Below are 20,791 nucleotides of genomic sequence, written 5' to 3' on the forward strand. Positions count from 1 at the left end.
AGAGAGAACAGACAACTTTCCCATTTATAATAATCACGCACGAGTCGGAACACGTGCCATGGTGTTGTTTTTTTTTTGTTCATTGTGGTTAATGCGCCCCTGTCAGGTGGTAGATGCAAGGATCACTGTATTGGGAAACCGATACCACCCCAATGGTGACACGGTGCCTTAAACGAGGCACGACGCCACCGAGTCCTCTGCATTTTGCATTCGCTGTTTTTTCGCATGTGTTAGACACCCGTAGCAAGGTTTGCCTCTCTATAACAGCAATCTTAGCGTTTTTGCACACCGCCCCTGTTATGGTGCAGAGACACCGCAAGTTTAAAATTTTACAGTAATATCAGTAAAATTTTAAGCTTTTAAATTTTAAGAGTTTCAATTCTTATAAAGATTTGCCTCCACGTTCTCTTCAACGTATAGCTCATCGAACAATCAAAATGTTCGTACGTAAGTTTCGAACTTTGGTTCAGTGGTGTGGTTTAAGATGGCAAAGCTCTGAAGACTACAGATTATCAATATTTCACTGTTTGGTGGTACCAGTTCTAAAAAAAATTATCCAGGCTCAAATGCTTCGCCTCTCAAAACGTGCACAAATGTAAGGGAAGCACACACCTCCTCAGCATAACGCATATGTATTGCTTACTGCTGCGGTGTAGAAATCGACAGTTGTGACACCGTGATTCTATAACGATTAAAAAACCGCAAAACGTTTGGATCCCATGCTGCTCAACTATATTATTTGCAGCTCCATTTAAATGTACTAAGTCAGAAAAAGATGAAAGGCAAAAGTCGTGGTTCTCAGCGGCGCAAACCAGATGGAGAACAGCCAACACTCGCAAGACAGAGAACCTAGCAATCCTCAGTTCCACTCGTCCTTGTCAATCTAGGAGTAAAAGGCACAGTTCTCGAAATATATATGTAGCAGGGATGAACATTCGCCACTGTTCTCGCACGAGTTCCTGCCTGTCCACTGTCCAGAACTGTCCGTTTCTCACCTACACGACACAACACGGCACAATGGAGACTCGTTGCAATGTCGTTACGGCACCTTACTTCTAGAACCTTGTACTTGATACTTGACAAGACTATACCAATTAATTCGTGACAAATGATAAGAGCCATAGCCTTTTCTGGGCGGTATATAGAGCACTTCTTCCTGGGTTGGGCCACGAAACGACAAACACTGGCGGCGAAAATTAAACAAAGCTTTCATTATAGCGCACGTTCATTCACATTCCTTAAAAGTACAACAAAGAAAAATCTGGTCAGTTCGGGCTACCAAATGAAAAATAAGGCTTAACGGTCACCACTAACACGGTCACAGAATGCAGCACCGAAGAAAAAGGATAATAAATTGTCATCAAATAGGTGTTTGTTATCGGGGACAACAGTTGCAAAACTATAGGTACGTCCGCAAAAGCTGCCCGTGAGTCGCGCGTTAAAAATTCGAGCAGAAGATGAGCTGGTGACCTAGGTCTTTTCAGTTTCCACCGAGAATGCACCAGTCACCATCTCGGTAGTGTGCTCCTCGTCTGGCAACGTCTCATGCTTGACGTCCTCTTGCCGAGCCTTCTTGGCGTCTTGGTCAGCGCCTCCAGTACCCGAAGCCGTCCCCTCCTGCGCATCCGAGCAAGGATGTTCCTGACGCTCCTGGACAAGATACGCGTCGCTTTTTCTCCTGCTGTTTCGCCTGTCCTTCACCAGCACTGGTCCATGGACTGTCGGCGGGGGCAGGACGCCTCCCGCAACATCGCTGTCCGCCTGCTCAGTGCCTGGCCTCTGCGATTCGGGCTCCCTCTTGCCGGTATCGATGGGTTCGATTGCGCGCTCTTCATACGCTCCGTCGGCTTGGTTGGCTGCGATGACCGAGGCAGGCTGCAGTCCTGGTCTTTCGACTGCTGGTACTGTAGCACTGACTACAAAAGACGGACCTAGGGCCGAGTCGGCTTGGCCAAGCGTAGTTGTCCCGGTGTCCAGGCCAGTGAATAAAGGCTTCTTTCGGTTTTCAGCGTCATCCGCAGAGGCCACATAGCTAGATGCACCACTCAGAAACCCTGGCACAACATGGTCTCCTTCTTTGCCGAGCTCCATCACTTCAGCGGTGCTGGGCATCTCCCGCGATAGCAGCAGTACTGGCTCGGGCCCCGGCGCAGTTTTCTCCGGCCTGTCGTCCGCAGGCGCATCGGTAGCAAGACCAGCGCTGACGGGTTCTTCCTGTTTGAGATCTCCCTGCCTGTCCTGCACCTGCATCGCTGGGGCTGTTCTGGTCGCAGACTCCGCCGATGCACTAGCGTCGCTCGCTGTCGGGACCAGCGGCCGGTCTAGCGGAATACCGCAGCTCGCCTTGCTATCCGAGCTGCTCGCGTCTGGCAGCGCAGGCCCCGCCTGTGCGGACGCTTCTCGCCTCCTCCGCTCGAGGTACTCTTCGAAGTTGAACTCGGGGGACGATGGCGCTCCTTCTTTCTTTCGCGAAGTGCGACTCGGCGTCGCTGAAGCGGTGCTGCTCGTCGTGCTGACGGCGGACTCCTCCCCTCTATCCGCATTCCCTTGGCGTCCCGCTTTGCCGTGCGCCCTCTTCCGGCCGCCGAAGAGCACCATCTGCATGGCGTCGAAGCTGGGCAAGCCACGGCTTGCCTTCCTAGACGGCGTCGCCGTGGTCTGCTTGCTGTCCCTAGCGCTGGCACCATCGTGACGCCAGACGTAAGACACCGCGCCCTTATTCGGCACGACTTGCAGGGGAGCGCCTTCGGCCTCGTCGTCGTACACGTTGTGACGCAACTGGCCCGCGGGTTCGAACCAATTCTCGAGCAGAGCTGGTTCTTGCCCGGGCGGTTCTTGGACGTTCCCGCTCGGCCGCTGCGGCTGCTTCGCTGATGGGCTGTTTCCCCCGGACCGTTGCTTGATTGAGGGGGCTTGGCTTGGCTGCTTCGAATGCCGGGAAGCCTTACGGCGCCAGATGAAGCGGTCCCAGGTGCTTTGCTCCTCTTGCTGGGTGTAACCCGATTCCTGGCAGGATACCGCGTTGTCGGCTGCGTTCACCGGCAATTCTTCTTGCAGGTCGAAGAGGTAGTTGACGTAGACGAAGAGGAGAATGAGCGTCTGCAAAAAAGTTAAGGTGTTCGATCACTAAACGAAAGTTGTCTCCTAAGGTGTTATCTTTACAGAAAACGTCATATAAAACAAGTTAGTTTTTCTTTTTAGGCACATTGTCGAGATAACACACTTTTGTTTAGTCCGTGTTCATATGACAAGACGACGCGTCATATGTTTTGTTAGGCTTAGAGGTTTTTTTTTTGCTAGACTGAGTTCACCCCGTCCACACACTTTCCCACGCCAGTGGCCTTCGCATGCCGCAGTTCACGCACCGTTCGCACGCATGTCGCACTAAATAGTATATATCCGCCGCAATAGTCCTCCTTACTCACACCAACCACCACACACCACGCACATCTTTTCCCGCCGCCGGCCGCCGCGGTGGCTCAGTGGTTACGGAACTCGGCTGCTGGCCCGAAAGACTCGGTTTCGATCCCGGCCGCGGCGGTCGAATTTCGATGGAGGCGAAACTCTAGAGGCCCGTGTACTGTGCTATGTCAGTGCACGTTAAAGAAACCCAGGTGGTCGAAATTTCCGGAGCCCTTCACTACGGCGTCCCTCATAGCCTAAGTCGCTTTGGGACGTTAAACCCCTATAAACCGAACCAAATCAAACTTCCCACCGCCCTCGCACTCCCGCGCCACCTCCCTCTTCCCCGTCCATTCCACAATGCCCAAAGCTATCACCTGATGGCGCCACTGACACTAACCCTCACAGTTTCATAGCGTAGCAGAGAAGTAAGACAGACACAGGAAATAGAAATCAAAGCTAACATATCAGAATTATTGCACGGTCTAAATTATTACTTGGATGTCGCGTCTACGCCGTGGAACAACTGCTGGATGTGAGTGAACCATATCATTAAAGCGCGTCTTCAAGAACACCCATCTACATGTAACTATAGAAGCCCCTTGGCTTCTGTTACGTTTCGCCTACGACGCGCGGTATAGCCGGCGCGGATGCAACGGACGCCGGGGCTTCGTTCAAAGTGGCGGTCATTTTGGGCCCGTTCAGTGCTGCCGTAACGCCTCCCGCCAAGCGCGTCCAGGCAGGTTTCAATGCCACGTGTCGTCGTGTGTGCGTGTGTATGTGTGTGTGTGCATGTTGGTTCCCACGCTTGTCAAAGCGCGGCAGCCGGGGAGAGGAGCTCCCCAACTGGGAGGCGAGGAGGTCTGACCGGCGCCGGCCCGGCGGACGCGTCACTTCACGTCTCAACATGTCCGTGCGTCGCCGTCTCGTGCGACTCATCCCAAGCCGTTCCTTCTTGCCCTCGACTCCGAGGGTATAAAAGCCGCTGCCCCGGACGCCAAAGAGGGACTTCGATTTCTTCCTTCGAGTAACGTGGTCGCCCTGACCGGCTGCTCTTTTGCGATGCCAGAATAAACAAGTTGTTCTGTTGCCAGTCGACTCATCCTTTGCCGGGACCTGCGGATGTTTCCAGCTGTGCCCCAGGCCGCCAGGCCAATGCTACCCTTGGGGCTTGCAACCCATTTGCAACACTTCCTTATAGGGGTTTCATGACCAGCTTCGCGGGATGAGTAATATCACAGGACTTAAATAAGCGTTGCACATTGATCACCTTCGAGGTCGCTGAAATTGCTCCGATTATTGCCTCCTCTCCTCTGCGTGCATGTGTTAACAATGGCCACAAAAAATGTTTGTTCCCTTTGCTAGCCGCCATCTTTCAGTTATGTCAAGTTTGCTTCAAAAAACGTGGCCTTGCTATAGGCTAACTTGATTTAACTATATTGCACTAATTGGCACATCTGTATGGCACTCGTAATTCATTGCTTCCCGCCTTTCTATAACATAATGCGCTTGTGGGTATTTTTGGCAACTAAAAGGAAAACGTGCCGAAGTCATGGTCAGGTACCTTGAGGGCAGCCACCACGGTGTAGCCCAGCGCAGGAAGGATATAGCTCCACTGTAACAGCATGAACATGAAATGAATGAGGGTAGGAAAGCGCACTGCTCAGTTCTAAGTGTACACATGTATTCTTAACATGGCTCGGAAGATGGGGCAACCCGGCCTACATTTCTGAGGCAACGCCGACAAAATGACAAGATTCGTTAGAGCACTAGGCTGCTTTACGAATTTTTACGTAGGCAAGCCAACCTGCGCAGAAAACAATTATTTACCTACAGTTTTTTAGTCAAGGCATCGGAGATGATTGTAGCCAAAGAGGAAAAATCTTCTGTCACCAACATTCTGGAAGCCTTCGTGTAGCTGTGGTAGCGCGATAAATTTATGGCAGCGGCAGTCTCTCGTTAAAGTACGCCTAATTGTGGTACTCTTGTTGTGATCAGGAAACAGTGATGTGCAAAATTCTTGCAGAAGTTTGAAGTTTTGCGGAATTAATATAGAATGCATTCCTGTACAGCCCAAGAAGGAGTCACATCGCAACGGCTACACTTGTACGTACAGCCGACACGGATGCTTCCCCTGGACGGGCGGTGGTATGCGTCTCTCCATTGCTGTCGGTGGTCTGCCCTGCATCAGTTGACGCCTGCGCAGACAGAACCATCGGCACCAAAGAGCATATGTGCCCAGTGAAGAAAAATAGTACGTGGCTCTTTAAATCACCCATAGCTGTGGAGCCTACGTTTGCAAATTCAAATGTGTCGTTGGGTCATCGTTTAAGGCTCGCAGATAAAACAGTTGCACTCAGAAGAGGCAATACGATATTTCTGAAACGATTATTAATACGAGCACCGATCAATAATCTGCTCCCTTTCAGCATCTTAGCATCAGACAAGGAGAGCAACTAGCGTTATATTTATTCTTCAAGTCAGGTCTAACATGTACATTCTTCAACTGCCTGAGCATTTCTCACATGATGTACCCTCGAGATGACGCGTAGTAAGGTTCTCGTTTTTATTCCACATAACTGCGGTTTCACTTTGGCATATTGGCTCTTAGTGAATTAGCCCCGGAGCCGCCTCCGTAAGTTACTTAGCAGATCAAGAAGCTCCTGACAACATATGAGAAAGAATGGAAATGCTTTTGTAATGCCTTTCTACGGTTCCCGGCGCTTTCATTAGGCGCACGTTTTAAAAGGCGCACACTGACTGCTCTATAGTTTGAATATTTGCAGATTGGCGAAGCACCGCGGCGGTGAAGTACAGATATCTGCTCCAGATATCTGTGGGAGGGCTCAAAAATCGCGCAGCATCACTGATAGCTTGCTTCCGAGAGCGCAGGTACCGCCGCTAGCTGCTAACATTTAGGAAGAAGGCGCACGAAGCTCTAGGATGGAGAACTGGAGTTTAAAATATTTCGGGAAGAAAAGCAGTATAACGGCCTGAGGGGCGAGTTGGTGCATGATGAAAAGAACGGCGGCGCAAACAAGGACACTAACAAGAAAGAGACACCTCATGCGCACACTACCAATTGTTTATTACACGGAAAAGTGGAATACTTAAACATTCAGCTCAAGCATGATACTCACCGCATTATCGCTCCGAACCCAGCACGTGGAAAAAAAAGCAGCTACATAAGGATAACAGACAAGGAAACTTTAACCCCTGCATATTAAACTAAAAGATTTTGATAAAAGGAATTAGAAACGACAAGGAGGGGGCCATCTCTTAGCAAAAGCAGTGTCAAACAATCGCAGCGACAGCAGAGTAATACATGAGAAGCAAAAGCAGTCAGAAACAAAAAAGTAAAAACCAATAACAAATAACAATCGTAGCAACAGCAGAGTCAAATATATGAAGCAAAACCAGTCAGAAACCGAAAAACGACAAAAAAGAAGATAAAACCAATAAAAAAATTAACAACCCACCTAAACAAACAACAGACGGCCGCTAGTAATAAAAAGTTGGTAGTGTGCGCATGTGGTGTCTCTTTCTTGTTAGTGTCCTTGTTTGCGCCACCGTTCATTTCATTTTCAAGAAAAACAGTGTTGAAATGTAGTATAGGGGCAAATTTTAGCGCACAGTCGGTATGTGAGATACAAGTTGGGAAATTTCAGCGATTTGTTTTTACTGCATACCTTTCTACGATGCGTACACGTAACGAAAGTGCAATCGGCTGACGAATGGTTGCTGTGGTGAAATTAAAATGTGAAAATGAGGCTCAGTAGACGAGCGCCTAACCACTGACCCACCGCGGCGGGTCTTTTTTTTTTTTCGAGGCTACACTGTAAAAGAATCTACAGACTTAAGGGTTTGGTTTATGAGGTGTAACGTTTGGTTTCATGTGGGTTTAACGTCCTAGAGCTACTCAGGCTACGAGGGGCGCCATAGTGGAGGAATCTGGGTAATTTCTACCACATGGGGTACTTTAAAGTGCACTGAAATCAAACAGTATGTGGGCCTCTTGTATTTCGTCTCCATCAAAACGCGGCTGCACTCCTAAGGGGTATTATTGAGTGCATAACTAACACCGAGACATCACTCCAAAAGGGCATTTATCAACAGGTAACACCCGTACAGTGGGTGCTCTATATCAAATTAAACCCTTTTATGATAGGGTGTTTCAACAGATATGCACTGATAAGAAAGTGCGCAGTAAGAATTAGTTCAATAGTTTGCTTTGGTGGATGTATTTTCAAGCGTAATTGAGTAGAACTTGTTGGGGGGCTAGTTGGTGCATATCCGATTTGGCGCCAAATTTTTTTTCTGTTCATATGCACCAGCTAGCCCCCAACATGTTCTGTTGTGCCTTTCCAGTCTTTCTTGCCTTGTGTTGTCCGATTTGTTGCCAAAACTTTTTTCTATCTTCAAGTGTAATTGTAAATACACAAAGAATCCCTGTCTGCACCCTGCGCGAAACCTCTTCGATATACAGTGTTAAGCAGTACACAGCACAGAGCTTTTACACCGAAGATGTTAAATAACTGCAGCACATAAAGGTTATGTAAACGTATAAAGACATATCAAGATCACAAGCATGAATGCAAGGCTGTAAAGCACCAGAGTTCTTGTATGCTTTATGCTTACACAGCCACCGTGCATATGAAGGACTGCTCACCGGTAGACGCGGGAGGAATGCATCGACGCAGGAGGCACACCAGATGAGGAGGGTCGTCATGCCGTTCCATATTATGAACAGCCTGATGATCGAGCTGAGATCCTGCGTCGTCATGCACGAGTAACGATCTGTTAACATATCTTGATTACTTTTCTGTTTTATTCATACACGAGGGCATCTCTGCAAGTGCTCAGGGAACTGCGTCAGAAAGCACAAGTTTCTTAAGGATAGCACAGCAGCACACCTCTACGGCACTTTTTCGTGAAAATAACCGCCTATGTGGCGGTTGCCTTGGTGTATACGGTTTAAAGCAACCGACGAGTGTAATGGCTATGATTTGTCCTGCCCATTACAATAGACACTGGAATGGCTCATGCGTGCAACTTTAACTAACGCGGATTTGGAATGGCGCAGGAGCAGCCATGTTTCGGAATTCCTAATCTTACAATGTCACTCATAGAGAGAGAGATGCTTATCTCTATGATACCATGCGCGTTCACAAGAAATATTTGTTTGCGAAAAATGAAACAAGCCAATAACTATCGCGCGCTACCCTGGTTAAATGCATGCCGCGAGGGTGCGGAGCGAGAGGGCGCCTGACTAAAGGCAGCAGGAATGCAGCTGTCATGAAAAATAGGAAATTGTGGATTTACAATATATCTACAAAGTAGTAAGAGGGATCTGGAAAGGGGTTATGATTCATTGTCTGACTTTCGGCATTGCGGTTTTGTGCATGAGGCCAGAGGTGCAAGCAAGGCTAGAAACCCAGCAAAACGGGGTAGGTAGGCCTGTTTTGGGAGTACATGGCAATACACCAAATCAGGCGGGTACAAGGTGGTGCCATGAGATGACCATCATTCGAGAGCAGAGAAGCTAGAAGTAAGATAAAATTTGAGGGGCGATTGAGAGAAATGGCGGGAAAGCTATGGGCTAGGAACGTTTTCAGTTACTTGTACATGAGGAATGGAGACCTAAAATGCAGAAAGCGAAATATAAAATTGACGAGCAAACATTTGGACGGCATTTGGGGGGAAAATCAAAAACTATAGGTTAAGAAAATGGTAAAGAAATAGAGAGGGTGGATTGTGGAAAACAGGGACGCAGACTAAACTGGCACTGAGAAGATATAGAACGTTTAAGCAGGACTTGCCAAATAAAATATCTATAATTGTAGGGGAAGCTCATTGTTTTTCGAGGAAACGACGTGAGTATTGCAGACTAAGACGTATCCAGTCAAGTGCCAAGAGATTGACGCGTTGTGCATAGCGTGCGGAGAGGAGGAGGAAACGGCTGAACACTTGATACTTTTCTGTAAAGAGCTTCACCCCGTAGTGGAAAGCAGCGCGGCTGATTTATTCAAAGCATTGGGGTTTAAGGACAGTGAAGGAAAAGTAGATTCTATGCGGGTAGAAAAAACCAAGCGAAGGTTATCTTATTGGTGGCTAAAATCAAGACAAGAGTAAAATTTCATAAGTCATTGCTAGGTGGCGTGAGCTGCCACGAGGTTTGAAGGGTTCAACTTTATCAATCCATCTATCCATCCATCATGTAAGTAGACGTGCACACTTCTCAGGAAGCAACATGTTCGTGCCTTACTTGTTCATCGTCATCCTTGTTTGGCCTTTGAAGCTGTAAACACGAAGAAAGCGAAAAGCAGTGCTTTAGCTTCCTCGTGCACAAGGGGTGTCATGAACTGTATCATGGTAAGGAAGCACGCAACTCTGCTGGTGGCACTGATGTGGGCGTCACTAAGTACAACTTCTTTAGGCGGCAGTAATCGAGCGCTAAACAGGCTTAGAGCAAAATTCCGCGGAAAACTTCGTTCGCCCTTGAAAAGTGCGAACTGTTTTAGCGAAACAGTACGCCATGTTAACTTCTAACCAGTAATAAATGATCCCAGTTCAGCTTCGGGCGCAACTACTAAAGGTTGATTGAAGACTTTGCATCAACCATAGTAGGTCTGATCAAAGGTTGTCTAATTTTGACGGGAAAATAAAAGATGAGCTCGTAGTAGATGCAATGGGAATGCAAGGTACTCACGTAGTAAAGGCTGAATATTAGAATGACGTCACTGAGTGCATTCGTGGAGTGGGCTATGTCCAGGATTACCCTCATGGCCCAGTGATCTAAAAGAAGCAAAGCGAGAAAGTTCTCGTGAGTGGTATCACATATTCTCGAAAACGAGAAGGAAGGGAGGGAACTGAAATAGCTGCGTAACTAAAGTCACAGTGTGGGAAACTGGCGCTGTGTTAAAAGTATAACAGCCCTGTGTAGTTGGAGAAAATGGGGTACATTGACTCTTTTGCCGCTGATAAGTTTTTCTTGCTTGCGGTACAAAGCGTCTCATTTTGACAAGAATTGCTGCGAGAGTAATCTCAGCTGGGTTAAGGGGCTGTGATGGGGAGGTCAAGAAATGTGGGCATTTCATGCAAATGCGAAACTGACTTTTCCGGGACATTTAAAAGAGCTGGTCGTCATAACTGTGCGAACTCCCAACTAAAGGTTTGTAACTTGCTGCAGTGGCTCAGTGGCTATAAGTTGTGCTGCAGAGCATGGACATTTGTCCCCGCGGATGGAACCGCATTTAGGATGGAGCGTGAGTTAGAAAATAACGCTGTATTGAAAATTCAGTCAGAACAAAGCTTTTCGCATATAAAAAGAGGAGATCGGGCTGTTTGTAAGCCACGGGAAATATACTTGTTGTCGTGCCGCAAAGACAAGGCCACAACCATGATTCTCGGGAAGGTGCAGCTAGCATATTGCAGATAATACGCCAGCAGTTACAGGTTCTAGCGAACTGTGAAACAGTTATGCATAGGTGCCGCTGTCGGAAAAAATCACAGAATATCAAACTCTTCATATTGCGCAGTATGCGTTACCATTAGTCAGTGTTCCCCGCATGACAGTGGCGCGCGGCGTGATCCAATCCATCAGTCACCATGTAACACGCCGCACCCTCTCTTCACTAGCTCGATTCAGTCCAGCAATCACAGTGTGCTAAGCCGTACCTCGTCACCACTCTCCCCACCCCAACTGTCTCCTCCAACTAACTTGCCCTCTCGTCTTGCCCTCTCTATTCTCGCCTGCCCTCTCTCTCTCTCAGCCTTTCCCTTTCTACGCCTTGCCTCCTCTCTCTCGAGGCTTCAAACGCCGCGTACGCCCGACGCTTTCTGCGGCGGTAAAGGTTCTAATGCTAACGCATTAATGAACGAAATCACGTAGGGAAGTAGAAGCAATGCCCCGGTCAAAACATCCGCAACTATTTTGGTGTGTTGTCTTGCGAACATCGGGGTTTTCCGTGTGGTTAATGATAGCACCAGACCAGTATGGTGCAGTCTTGTGTTGTTTGCCTTGGTTACTAGACAGGTTTCGGCAGCTGAGCAAACCAGTCCGCCTAGAGTAGAATATCCTCGGCATTTACAGTTTCACAACGCCACTGAGGACAGTGATGAACCATTTCCTAATTTTTGTTGTTGTTTTTTTGCACTGCAGACGAAAATTGTGCCAGAAAGAGCCATACTATGCTGGCTCTGAACGTCATGAGATGGTTCCCACATGTGAATAAGTACCTTGGAGTAAGAGCCAAAACAACAACCTTGGGGTGAGCGATAACACGGGTCTATAGGAAAGACGGAGTGGGAGAACCAGGCTTCGGTGAAAGGACCCCATATCTTTGACTCGGCAGAGTAACTTGTCTCGGAGGGTCGGAGACCCCGGCGGTTTTTGCGCGGTATGGAAGGACGATTGAATGGTGAGGTATGCCTGTTAGACGAAGAGTGAGTGTTCGCACTCTACGGAGGCCTCGAAGGGAGGTCCGACACTATGCCCATCAGCTGCCAAATTCCACTCTGTTTAAATGACAATAAAACTATCCGACCCTTACTCTTAGCATCACGGTTACCTTCGCTTACCACCCATCTTTCCCAGCTATATCCCAACGGAGATCAGAGGAGTCTTCCTGGGTCCGTTCCCTGGCTGTGAGTGGCAGTAATAGCGACTGCACCTTTGTTTAGTTGGAATTCTAGAGTGTGTATTTATTTCTCTTTACTTCAAAACATTCTCATTCCTCAAAATGGCTGCAGCCTCCTCTACAATAGTGATGCTATAAGAGGAGTAATCTTTTTTATTTTACCCTAAATGTCTCACTATCACTTCAGGTGCAATCTGGTTTCCATACCTGACTGGAGTGTGTACATTGAACTGATCTGGTACATTTACAAGCACCTTCCTGGCTTGCGTAACGATCTCTGTGAAGATAAGAGACCACAGAATCCTTTTCCATTGTGCTCTTGACACCCCATACGCCCCTGTGAATTTTTCGGTGTGCCCTGCCTCCTGCAGAGTACCCTCAGCATTAATGCTGCACAAGGCTTTCATGGACATGAATCATTACGTGGAATGTACCTGCAGTGTGGGGTAAATAACTATTAATTCAATGTTTTTCTCATGCTGTTTCGGCTTGGGTTTCAACAGCCAATGGTTGGAGATACCACGACTTTGGAATTCTATTCATGTGATGGATAAAACCGCAGTAAAATTACTGCTTCGTAGTTTTATTAACGCGACCGCGTTAAAGGCTCCGTTCACCAGAAAATCCAGTGTCGGTGTTGTCGCCGCAGTGAGCTAAAAATCACGAGCACGGCTCTGGAAGTTGGTACCCAGAGAGCAACCTAGGAAGCAGGTAGGCCACCTCTGTCACGTGACTTTGTGGCATGATCACAACCTGCCCGTCGGATAGTGAGCAAACTGCCCACCGTGGCAGGCGGCAGTTAAATTATTGATTGGTCGCTCGGAAAAGGCAACCTGGGTGGGTCGCTCTGTAGCTATACCGGTGGCAGCGCTTGCCACCAGAGGGTAGTGGCAGGGTAGTGACACCTGTCACGTGACTGCACTGACGCTGCCCTCTTGAAAACATAACGAAACCGAAACAATGTGGAAAAGAAATTCAATTACAAAGTATTTACTAGTGGAAAGCAAAATCCATTGCGATTTACGTTTAATAATGTCTTGCGCATCATTCGATTAAAGACCGCACTACAAAAGTGTCTTCCCTCTTTGAGCAGGAACAGCTTAAGTCCCCAAGATACCTTAAGTGACATATGTAAGGGAGCGCACTGTAAGAATATTCTGTGGGTATAAGAACACAAATTGCTTCGCAATCTCTCCGGCAGTGGGTATGTAATGGCAGTCATGCATTGATGGCAGTCGCGCATTGATCCACTCTGTGAACTACAACGGTGTACTATTCCCCATTTATGTCAAACTTCACCCAGGACTGAGAACGCACGAGGCGCTGTAGCGCTTCAAATCTGTTCTGTACATAGTTTGTGGCCCTACGAGGATGCAACTGCAGACTATATGCTCAAACAGCAAAAACTCGCAGTCTACGCCGCGACTTTTTTCTTGAACGCTGGCGGCACACGTAAGTCGGCGTAGCATTCTCTCACTTACGCGACGGTCCTGGAAAGCCTAGGAGCCTCGGAAGCCACGAGTCCGATGACCTTGCAAGCACTGAGGCGCAGTTCCACCCCTGCAAGGAGAGCCACCAGATTTTAAGGCGAAAGCCTTCAATGGCTCATACTAACGGTCGAGATCATGTCCCTCCGTTACATCGATAACCGAAAGTCACGGCAACGGAAGTGACGTCATACTCACACTTTGACCCTCGTCGATTTGCACCAAAATCGATGTCCAGCCTAATACGATTACGGCGAACACCATGGTGACCCCCAAATTTGGACCGGGTCATCCCCAAAAGTTGACCTTGGCCGATTTGCACCAAAATCGATGTCCAGCCTAATTCGACTACGGCGAACACCATGGTGGCCCCTAAATTTGGCCCGCGTCGCCCCCGGGCCAAATTTGGTCCTGTGCTTTCTTCTTTTCGTCACTCGTCGGTTTGCGCTGTTGCAATATGCACTCCATTCTTAACCACCAACTAGCCCGCCTTTGCCTGTTGCATGTGTCACCCCCGAAATTTGACCTTGGCCGATTCGCTCTAAAATCGATGTCCAGCCTAATTCGACTACGGCAAACACCATGATGACCCCCAAATTTGGCTCGGGTCACCCCCAAATTGACCCACCCACCGCCGAAATTTGACCTTGGACGATTTGCAACAAATCGATGTCCAGCCTAATTCGACTACGGCGAGCACCATGGTGACCCCCAAATTTGGCCCGCGTCACCTCCAAATTTGGCCCACCTACCCCCAAAATCAGCAACAGAAGCGGTCAAAGTGGCGCTGTAAAGGCTTTCGCCTCGCGCACTTTAGATCCCCAAAGTGCCCCCATAATGTTTGCGTGGGTCGTTCTCAAGCACTGCAAGGACGCAGAGAAATGGTACTAGCAAACTGGGAAGAACATTCTCGACATTTGACAAGGCATAGCCAACATGTTACGGCCAACATGATCAATCAGCGTTGCCGTTGTTGCGATGGCTTAGCTCCTCGTTTCTAAGGTGACACGCTCGGAGCTTTGCGCCATTAGGAGACCTATGCATACCCGAACTAACCCCGTGTAAACTTAGAGCCATGTCAGTGTCCCCGCCTTTTGGTCTTTCTCACACTGCACTGTAGTGGCGGTCTTGGTTAGCCCATCTGGATAACACTTTCCAATTACTACGCTGACAGACTACGCCTGTAAAATTTCACGCTTAATAAGACATTGATGCATTAATGTCCCACTCCAACCCCGATAAGACTGGATATTAGCAGGTTCATCCGCAAAATGTGGCCTTGTCCAGGGAGCCCAGTGCACGCACCTCCTGTAATCCGGCTTAACGTAAAGTATTGACGAAGCGGGCTGAAGTTCGAGGTGTGGTTCCACGTAAGATTGGACAAAGGGTGGTTGGTCGACCTCTTAAATTTATTCAAAATTTTTATTTAGCGTTCACTTATAACAGGAAAGAACAGACCCGCAATTCGTTTTGCAACAAAATTTTTTTTAATTATAAATGACGAAGAGGTGCTCTGCTGTTTTGGCCAAATTTCGTAACGAATTACATAAAGTATATTCATCACCATCATCATCAGCCTTACGACACCCACTGCAGGGCAAAGGCCTCTCCCATGTCTCTCCAATTAACCCTGTCCTTTGCCAGCTGCACACTTCTTAATCTCATCCGCCCACCTAACCTTCTGCCGCCCCCTGCTACGCTTACTTTCTCTTGGAATCCACTCCGCCACCTTTAAGGACCAGCGGTTATCTTGCCTTCGCATTACATGCCCTGCCCAAGCCCATTTCTTCCTCTTGATTTCGACTAGGATGTCATTAACCCGCGTTTGTTCCCTCACCCACTCTGCCCGCTTCATGACTCTTAACGTTACACCTATCAATTTTCTTTCTATGGCTCGCTGCGTTGTCCTTAACTTAAGCTGAACACTTTTGGTTAGCCTCCACGTTTCTGCCCCGCAGGTGAGTACCGGTAAGATAAAGCTGTTGTACACTTTTCTCTTGAGGGAAATTGGTAAACTGCCACTCATGATCTGCGAGAGCCTGCCATATGCGCTCCACCCCATTCTTATCCTTCTGGTTATCTCCCTCTCATGATCCGGATCAGCTGTCACTACCTGCCCTAAGTAGACGTATTCCTTCACAACCTCCAGGCTCTCGCTGCCAATTGTGAACTGCTGTTCCCTTGCTAGACTGTTGAACATTACCTTGGTTTTCTGCATGTTAATTTTAGACCCATCGTTCTGCTCTGCCTGTCTAACTCATTGATCATGATTTTCAGTTCACCTCCCGAGTGACTCAGCAAGGCACTGTCATCAGCGAATCGCAGATTATTTATGTATTCTTCATTTACTCTTATTCCCAACTGTTCCCAATTCAGGCGTCGGAATACCTCCTGTAAACAGGCGGTGAATAGCATTGGCGACATCGTGTCTCCTTGCCTGACGCCCTTCCTTATTGGAATTTTATTGCTGACTTTATGGAGGACTAGAGTAGCTAGCTGTGTAGTTGCTATATATATATATATATATATATATATATATATATATATATATATATATATATATATATATATATATATATATATATATATATATATATATATTCGCAGACAAGTTAAAGGAAATGAGGGGCCCGTTTGACAAATTTATGAAGGGAGCCAACAGTCACCGAAACCAAGGTGCATAGGGGAACGGTAATTTTTTTTTAATGTGTTATGCTTATCAGTGGGATAATAATACTTAGATTAATAAATCGCTTAAAGAAAATTACTTATAAAGCAGCAGAAAAAACAACCATGCCGCCGGTGGGATCCGAACCCACGACCTCCGAATATCGCGTCCGGTGCTCTTACCAACTGAGCTACGGCGACGGCTGTCCAATCTGCTGCTCTCGTGGGAATTTATGTTTACTGGGTGTAAGCGAGCCTTGAGAGTGTTCACCAGCGCCACCCTCGACCATAGCGGCGGACGTAGCACGTCCTGTAATACCGCGAGCGTAACGTAGAACGTCATCTAACGGCGAGGGCGGAAACTGTGCGAGAGCCCTCTTATGCTACCTATGACATCAAGACTACCAGAACCGAGACCCTCGTTAAGCTATTCGCAGACAAGTTAAGGGAAATGAGGGGCCCGTTTGACAAATTTATGAAGGGAGCCAACAGTCACCGAAACCAAGGTGCATAGGGGAACGTTAATTTTTTTTAATGTGTTATGCTTATCAGTGGGATAATAATACTTAGATTAATAAATCGCTTAAAGAAAATTACTTATAAAGCAGCAGAAAAAACAACCATGCCGCCGGTGGGATCCGAGCCCACGACCTCCGAATATCGCGTCCGGTGCTCTTACCAACTGAGCTACGGCGACGGCTGTCCAATCTGCTGCTCTCGTGGGAATTTATGTTTACTGGGTGTAAGCGAGCCTTGAGAGTGTTCACCAGCGCCCCTAATTTCCTTTAACTTCTCTGCGAATAGCTTAACGAGGGTCTCGGTTCTGGCAGTCTTGATGTCATAGGTAGCATAAGAGGGCTCTCGCACAGTTTCCGCCCTCGCCGTTAGATGACGTTCTACGTCACGCTCGCGGTATTACAGGACGTGCTACGTCCGCCGCTATGGTCGAGGGTGGCGCTGGTGAACACTCTCAAGGCTCGCTTACACCCAGTAAACATAAATTCCCACGAGAGCAGCAGATTGGACAGCCGTCGCCGTAGCTCAGTTGGTAAAAGCTCCGGACGCGATATTCGGAGGTCGTGGGTTCGGATCCCACCGGCGGCATGGTTGTTTTTTCTGCTGCTTTATAAGTAATTTTCTTTAAGCGATTTATTAATCTAAGTATTATTATCCCACTGATAAGCATAACACATTAAAAAAAATTAACGTTCCCCTATGCACCTTGGTTTCGGTGACTGTTGGCTCCCTTGATAAATTTGTCAAACGGGCCCCTCATTTCCTTTAACTTGTCTGCGAATAGCTTAACGAGGGTCTCGGTTCTGGCAGTCTTGATGTCATAGGTAGCATAAGAGGGCTCTCGCACAGTTTCCGCCCTCGCCGTTAGATGACGTTCTACGTCACGCTCGCGGTATTACAGGACGTGCTACGTCCGCCGCTATGGTCGAGGGTGGCGCTGGTGAACACTCTCAAGGCTCGCTTACACCCAGTAAACATAAATTCCCACGAGAGCAGCAGATTGGACAGCCGTCGCCGTAGCTCAGTTGGTAAGAGCACCGGACGCGATATTCGGAGGTCGTGGGTTCGGATCCAACCGGCGGCATGGTTGTTTTTTCTGCTGCTTTATAAGTAATTTTCTTTAAGCGATTTATGAATCTAAGTATTATTATCCCACTGATAAGCATAACACATTAAGAAAAAATTAACGTTCCCCTATGCACCTTGGTTTCGGTGACTGTTGGCTCCCTTCATAAATAAATATATATATATATATATATATATATATATATATATATATATATATATATATATATATATATATATATATATATATATATATATATATATATATATATATATATATATATATATATATATATTCCAGTATTTTGACATAAGGCTCTTCTGCCCCCTGATTACACAATGCCTGTATGACTACTGAGGTGGTTTCCACTGAGTCGAATGCTTTCTCGTAATCAATGAAAGCTATATATAGAGGTTGGTTATATTCTGCGCATTCTCTATCACCTGATTGATAGTGTGAATATGATCTATTGTTGAATATCCTTTACGAAAGCCTGCCTGATCATTTGGTTTATTAAAGTCTAAGGTTGCCCTGACTCTATTAGCGATTTCCTTAGTAAATACTTTGTATGCAACGGATAGTAAGCTGATTGGCCTGTAATTCTTCAAGTCCTTGGCGTCTCCCTTGTTATGAATTAAGATAATGTTCGCATTCTTCCAAGCTTCTGGTACAGTCGAGGTCATAAGGCATTGCGTATATAGGGTGGCTAGTTTTTCTAGCACGATGTCTCCTCCATCTTTCAACAGATCTGCTGTTACCTGATCCTCTCCAGCTGCTTATCGGTATACATATCTGCTAGTACGTCTCCGGTATGCTAAACCTCTCTATAAGGCGGAAGGCTTTAAGCGCTCATACTCGCGGTGTCCGTCCGGCTCATCTTGGCGCAGTGCCAGCCGGTACCCTCCTCCTCACCGATGCACATCCTCCTCGCACTCCCAGCAGCAGGCGGCGCATACGCATATGCGCATATATCAACAGCACAGCACAAGCAGCCGAAACCGTAACAGTCGAAGTAGCAGAGTAACTCAGTGACAGGCAGTCGAGGTAATCGGGAAGGCTTTCGCCACGCACACTTTAGGCCCACAAAGTGTCCCCGTAGTTTTTTACTCCGTTCAGCCAGGGCTACAGGAGATGTGCGCACGCCCGCTATAATCCAGCCCACTTGCAAACTGTAAAGGGGTAAACAGGAAAAAGCCACACTTTTCGGTTCCCATATTTAGGGCGCCACTGGTACTGGAGGAAGTAAGTCACGGAGCTATCGCAGCAGGAAATAAACATCGATTGCCACTCACGAAGCAGGCAGTGGTCACCAGGGCAACTTGGAGCTGCTCGCGGAAGTGTTCCAGCATCTCTCGACGCGCCTCGTCCGATGGTCGCCTGGTGCGGTCGCCCGAGGGCCGGTGGTGCCTCCGGGCGACGTCGGTGAACGTCGAGGTTGACTGGTCCGGTCCGGGCATGCGCTGCTGCTGGCCGGGCTGCAGGCTGCCCGGGTGGTCCCGGTGGCGACCGGATGGCCACATGGTTAGCCGCGGAACTCGAGGTTTTCCTGGGCGGGATCTGCTGATCGTGTGGACTCTGCTGCCGTTCTTCTTCTTCTTCTTCTTCTTCTAACGCTTCGCACGCGGTCCCCATGGGCCGGGTTTCCTTTTCTTTTTCGTCGCGTTAATGAAAAGACTTTATCGAAATGGAACAACTATTTTTAATTCCCATAGCATAATAACGTTCATGCTGTTTGTAGCATACTCAGCAATTTTGAACAAAAGCATTTTTGAGCGGGAAACCGTTTATGAACGAAATTTTTTCATACAAGATTTCAGTATAGCAATCAATAAATCCGCAGATCACCCCGCGCAGTCTTGTTTCTTTTTCTATTAACGCTTTTGCTATCGTCAAAAGTGTTCCCCATTGGTTTTCTAAGGCAGTTTCAACGGTTCGATGCTATCGATGGAAACGCTTTAGAATAAAGGTTTTGCTGCATATCAGAAGAATGGAGCATTACCTTCAATATTTCCGTAACAGTGTTTTCATAACAGTATTTCTATAAAATTTTCAAAATTTTGGTCCGAGAATGTTGGATATGTGATCCTCATACTTCAGTTAATATGCAGGGGTGTACTTGTTTCCTTCATGAAGGATGCCTGTCTTCTTTTTTTGCAGGCATAACTAGCCACCGGTGGTGGTGGTGGTTGTGGTGGTGGTGGTGGTGGTGGTGGTGGTAAAAACTTTATTCTGCAAGAGAATTCAAGGCACTCAGGCCCCCTCGAGTCTCGGCACGACCCCACTCACGATTCAAATGTTTATGCGGTGTTGGTACATAATGTATGTGGCCCAGCTAACGGCGAACTTCTGCCTGGCCAGGTCCGCTAACCATGTTCGGAAAGGCTCCACCGGCTACCGGTCGGTGGTGTCCGCGCATTACACAACGATGACTGCGCTGCGCTCCAGTTCGCGTTGGCGCGAGCACATGAAGGGGCAAGAGTGGGGAAGTAGTGAAGAGAGAAAGGACGTCGGTACGCCAATTCACCACAAAGCCAGGTCGTACTGAAGGGGTAACTCAGCGTCGTTGTGGACCCCGTACGAGGGAGAGCGCTAGTCCGTCGTCCTGTCCGCTCATTCGCAAGTTCAGAAAAAAAAAAAAACCTGAGGGCACACCTTAGCTCCATCTCAAAGGTACTGCAAGATAGCGTGATAGCGTTAAAGGGTCTCTTCCGCGGCCTGTGCTGTTCTTTGCGTATTACTTCGCACGAAATAACGCTTAGTCAGCCCTTGAAGAGACAATGCGGTAGCATTAGAGCTCCCTCCCATGAAAATACTCTTTCTCTCTCGCTTAGGCTCAGTCTACGTGTAGGGTCTACCTCACCATTAAGTATAGCGCTGGAGCGGAGCACTTCCCTGCACAAAACTGGACACCTCGTCCTTATTCCTAGCTTTCACAGCCTACAGTTGTGCGGAAGCAGAGCCACGTAGACCTGAAAGCAAGATGGGCGTGAGCACTTAGTCCGGACACAATGGGC

The 20,791-nt window shown here is 47.8% G+C and overlaps 1 protein-coding gene across 1 annotated transcript; it reads right to left on the reverse strand.

Moving 5' to 3' along the window:
* Nucleotides 1-902: 902 nt before the first annotated feature.
* Nucleotides 903-19,333, reverse strand: LOC144110166 (uncharacterized). Its single transcript, XM_077643003.1, has 8 exons — nt 19,070-19,333; nt 13,523-13,601; nt 10,112-10,197; nt 9,668-9,700; nt 8,072-8,173; nt 5,517-5,600; nt 4,967-5,017; nt 903-3,099 (listed from the first exon to the last, which is right to left on the reverse strand). The coding sequence occupies exons 1-8, from the start codon at nt 19,295-19,297 to the stop codon at nt 1,471-1,473; spliced, it is 2,292 nt and encodes a 763-aa protein (XP_077499129.1). The 5' UTR covers nt 19,298-19,333; the 3' UTR covers nt 903-1,470.
* Nucleotides 19,334-20,791: the final 1,458 nt, after the last annotated feature.

The sequence above is a fragment of the Amblyomma americanum genome, chromosome 11 (assembly GCF_052857255.1).
Source record: "Amblyomma americanum isolate KBUSLIRL-KWMA chromosome 11, ASM5285725v1, whole genome shotgun sequence".
Lineage (NCBI taxonomy): Eukaryota > Metazoa > Arthropoda > Arachnida > Ixodida > Ixodidae > Amblyomma > Amblyomma americanum.

What these genes read in the sequence shown, in the direction of transcription:
- LOC144110166 (XM_077643003.1), bottom strand. Translation starts at nt 19,297, where the DNA reads ATGTGGCCATCCGGTCGCCACCGGGACCACCCGGGCAGCCTGCAGCCC. An exon ending in TAATATTCAGCCTTTACTAC is followed by an intron (nt 9,701 to 10,111) that starts GTGAGTACCTTG and finishes TCGTGTTTACAG; the next exon opens with CTTCAAAGGCCAAACAAGGA. An exon ending in CCGTGGTGGCTGCCCTCAAG is followed by an intron (nt 3,100 to 4,966) that starts GTACCTGACCAT and finishes ACTTTTTTGCAG; the next exon opens with ACGCTCATTCTCCTCTTCGT.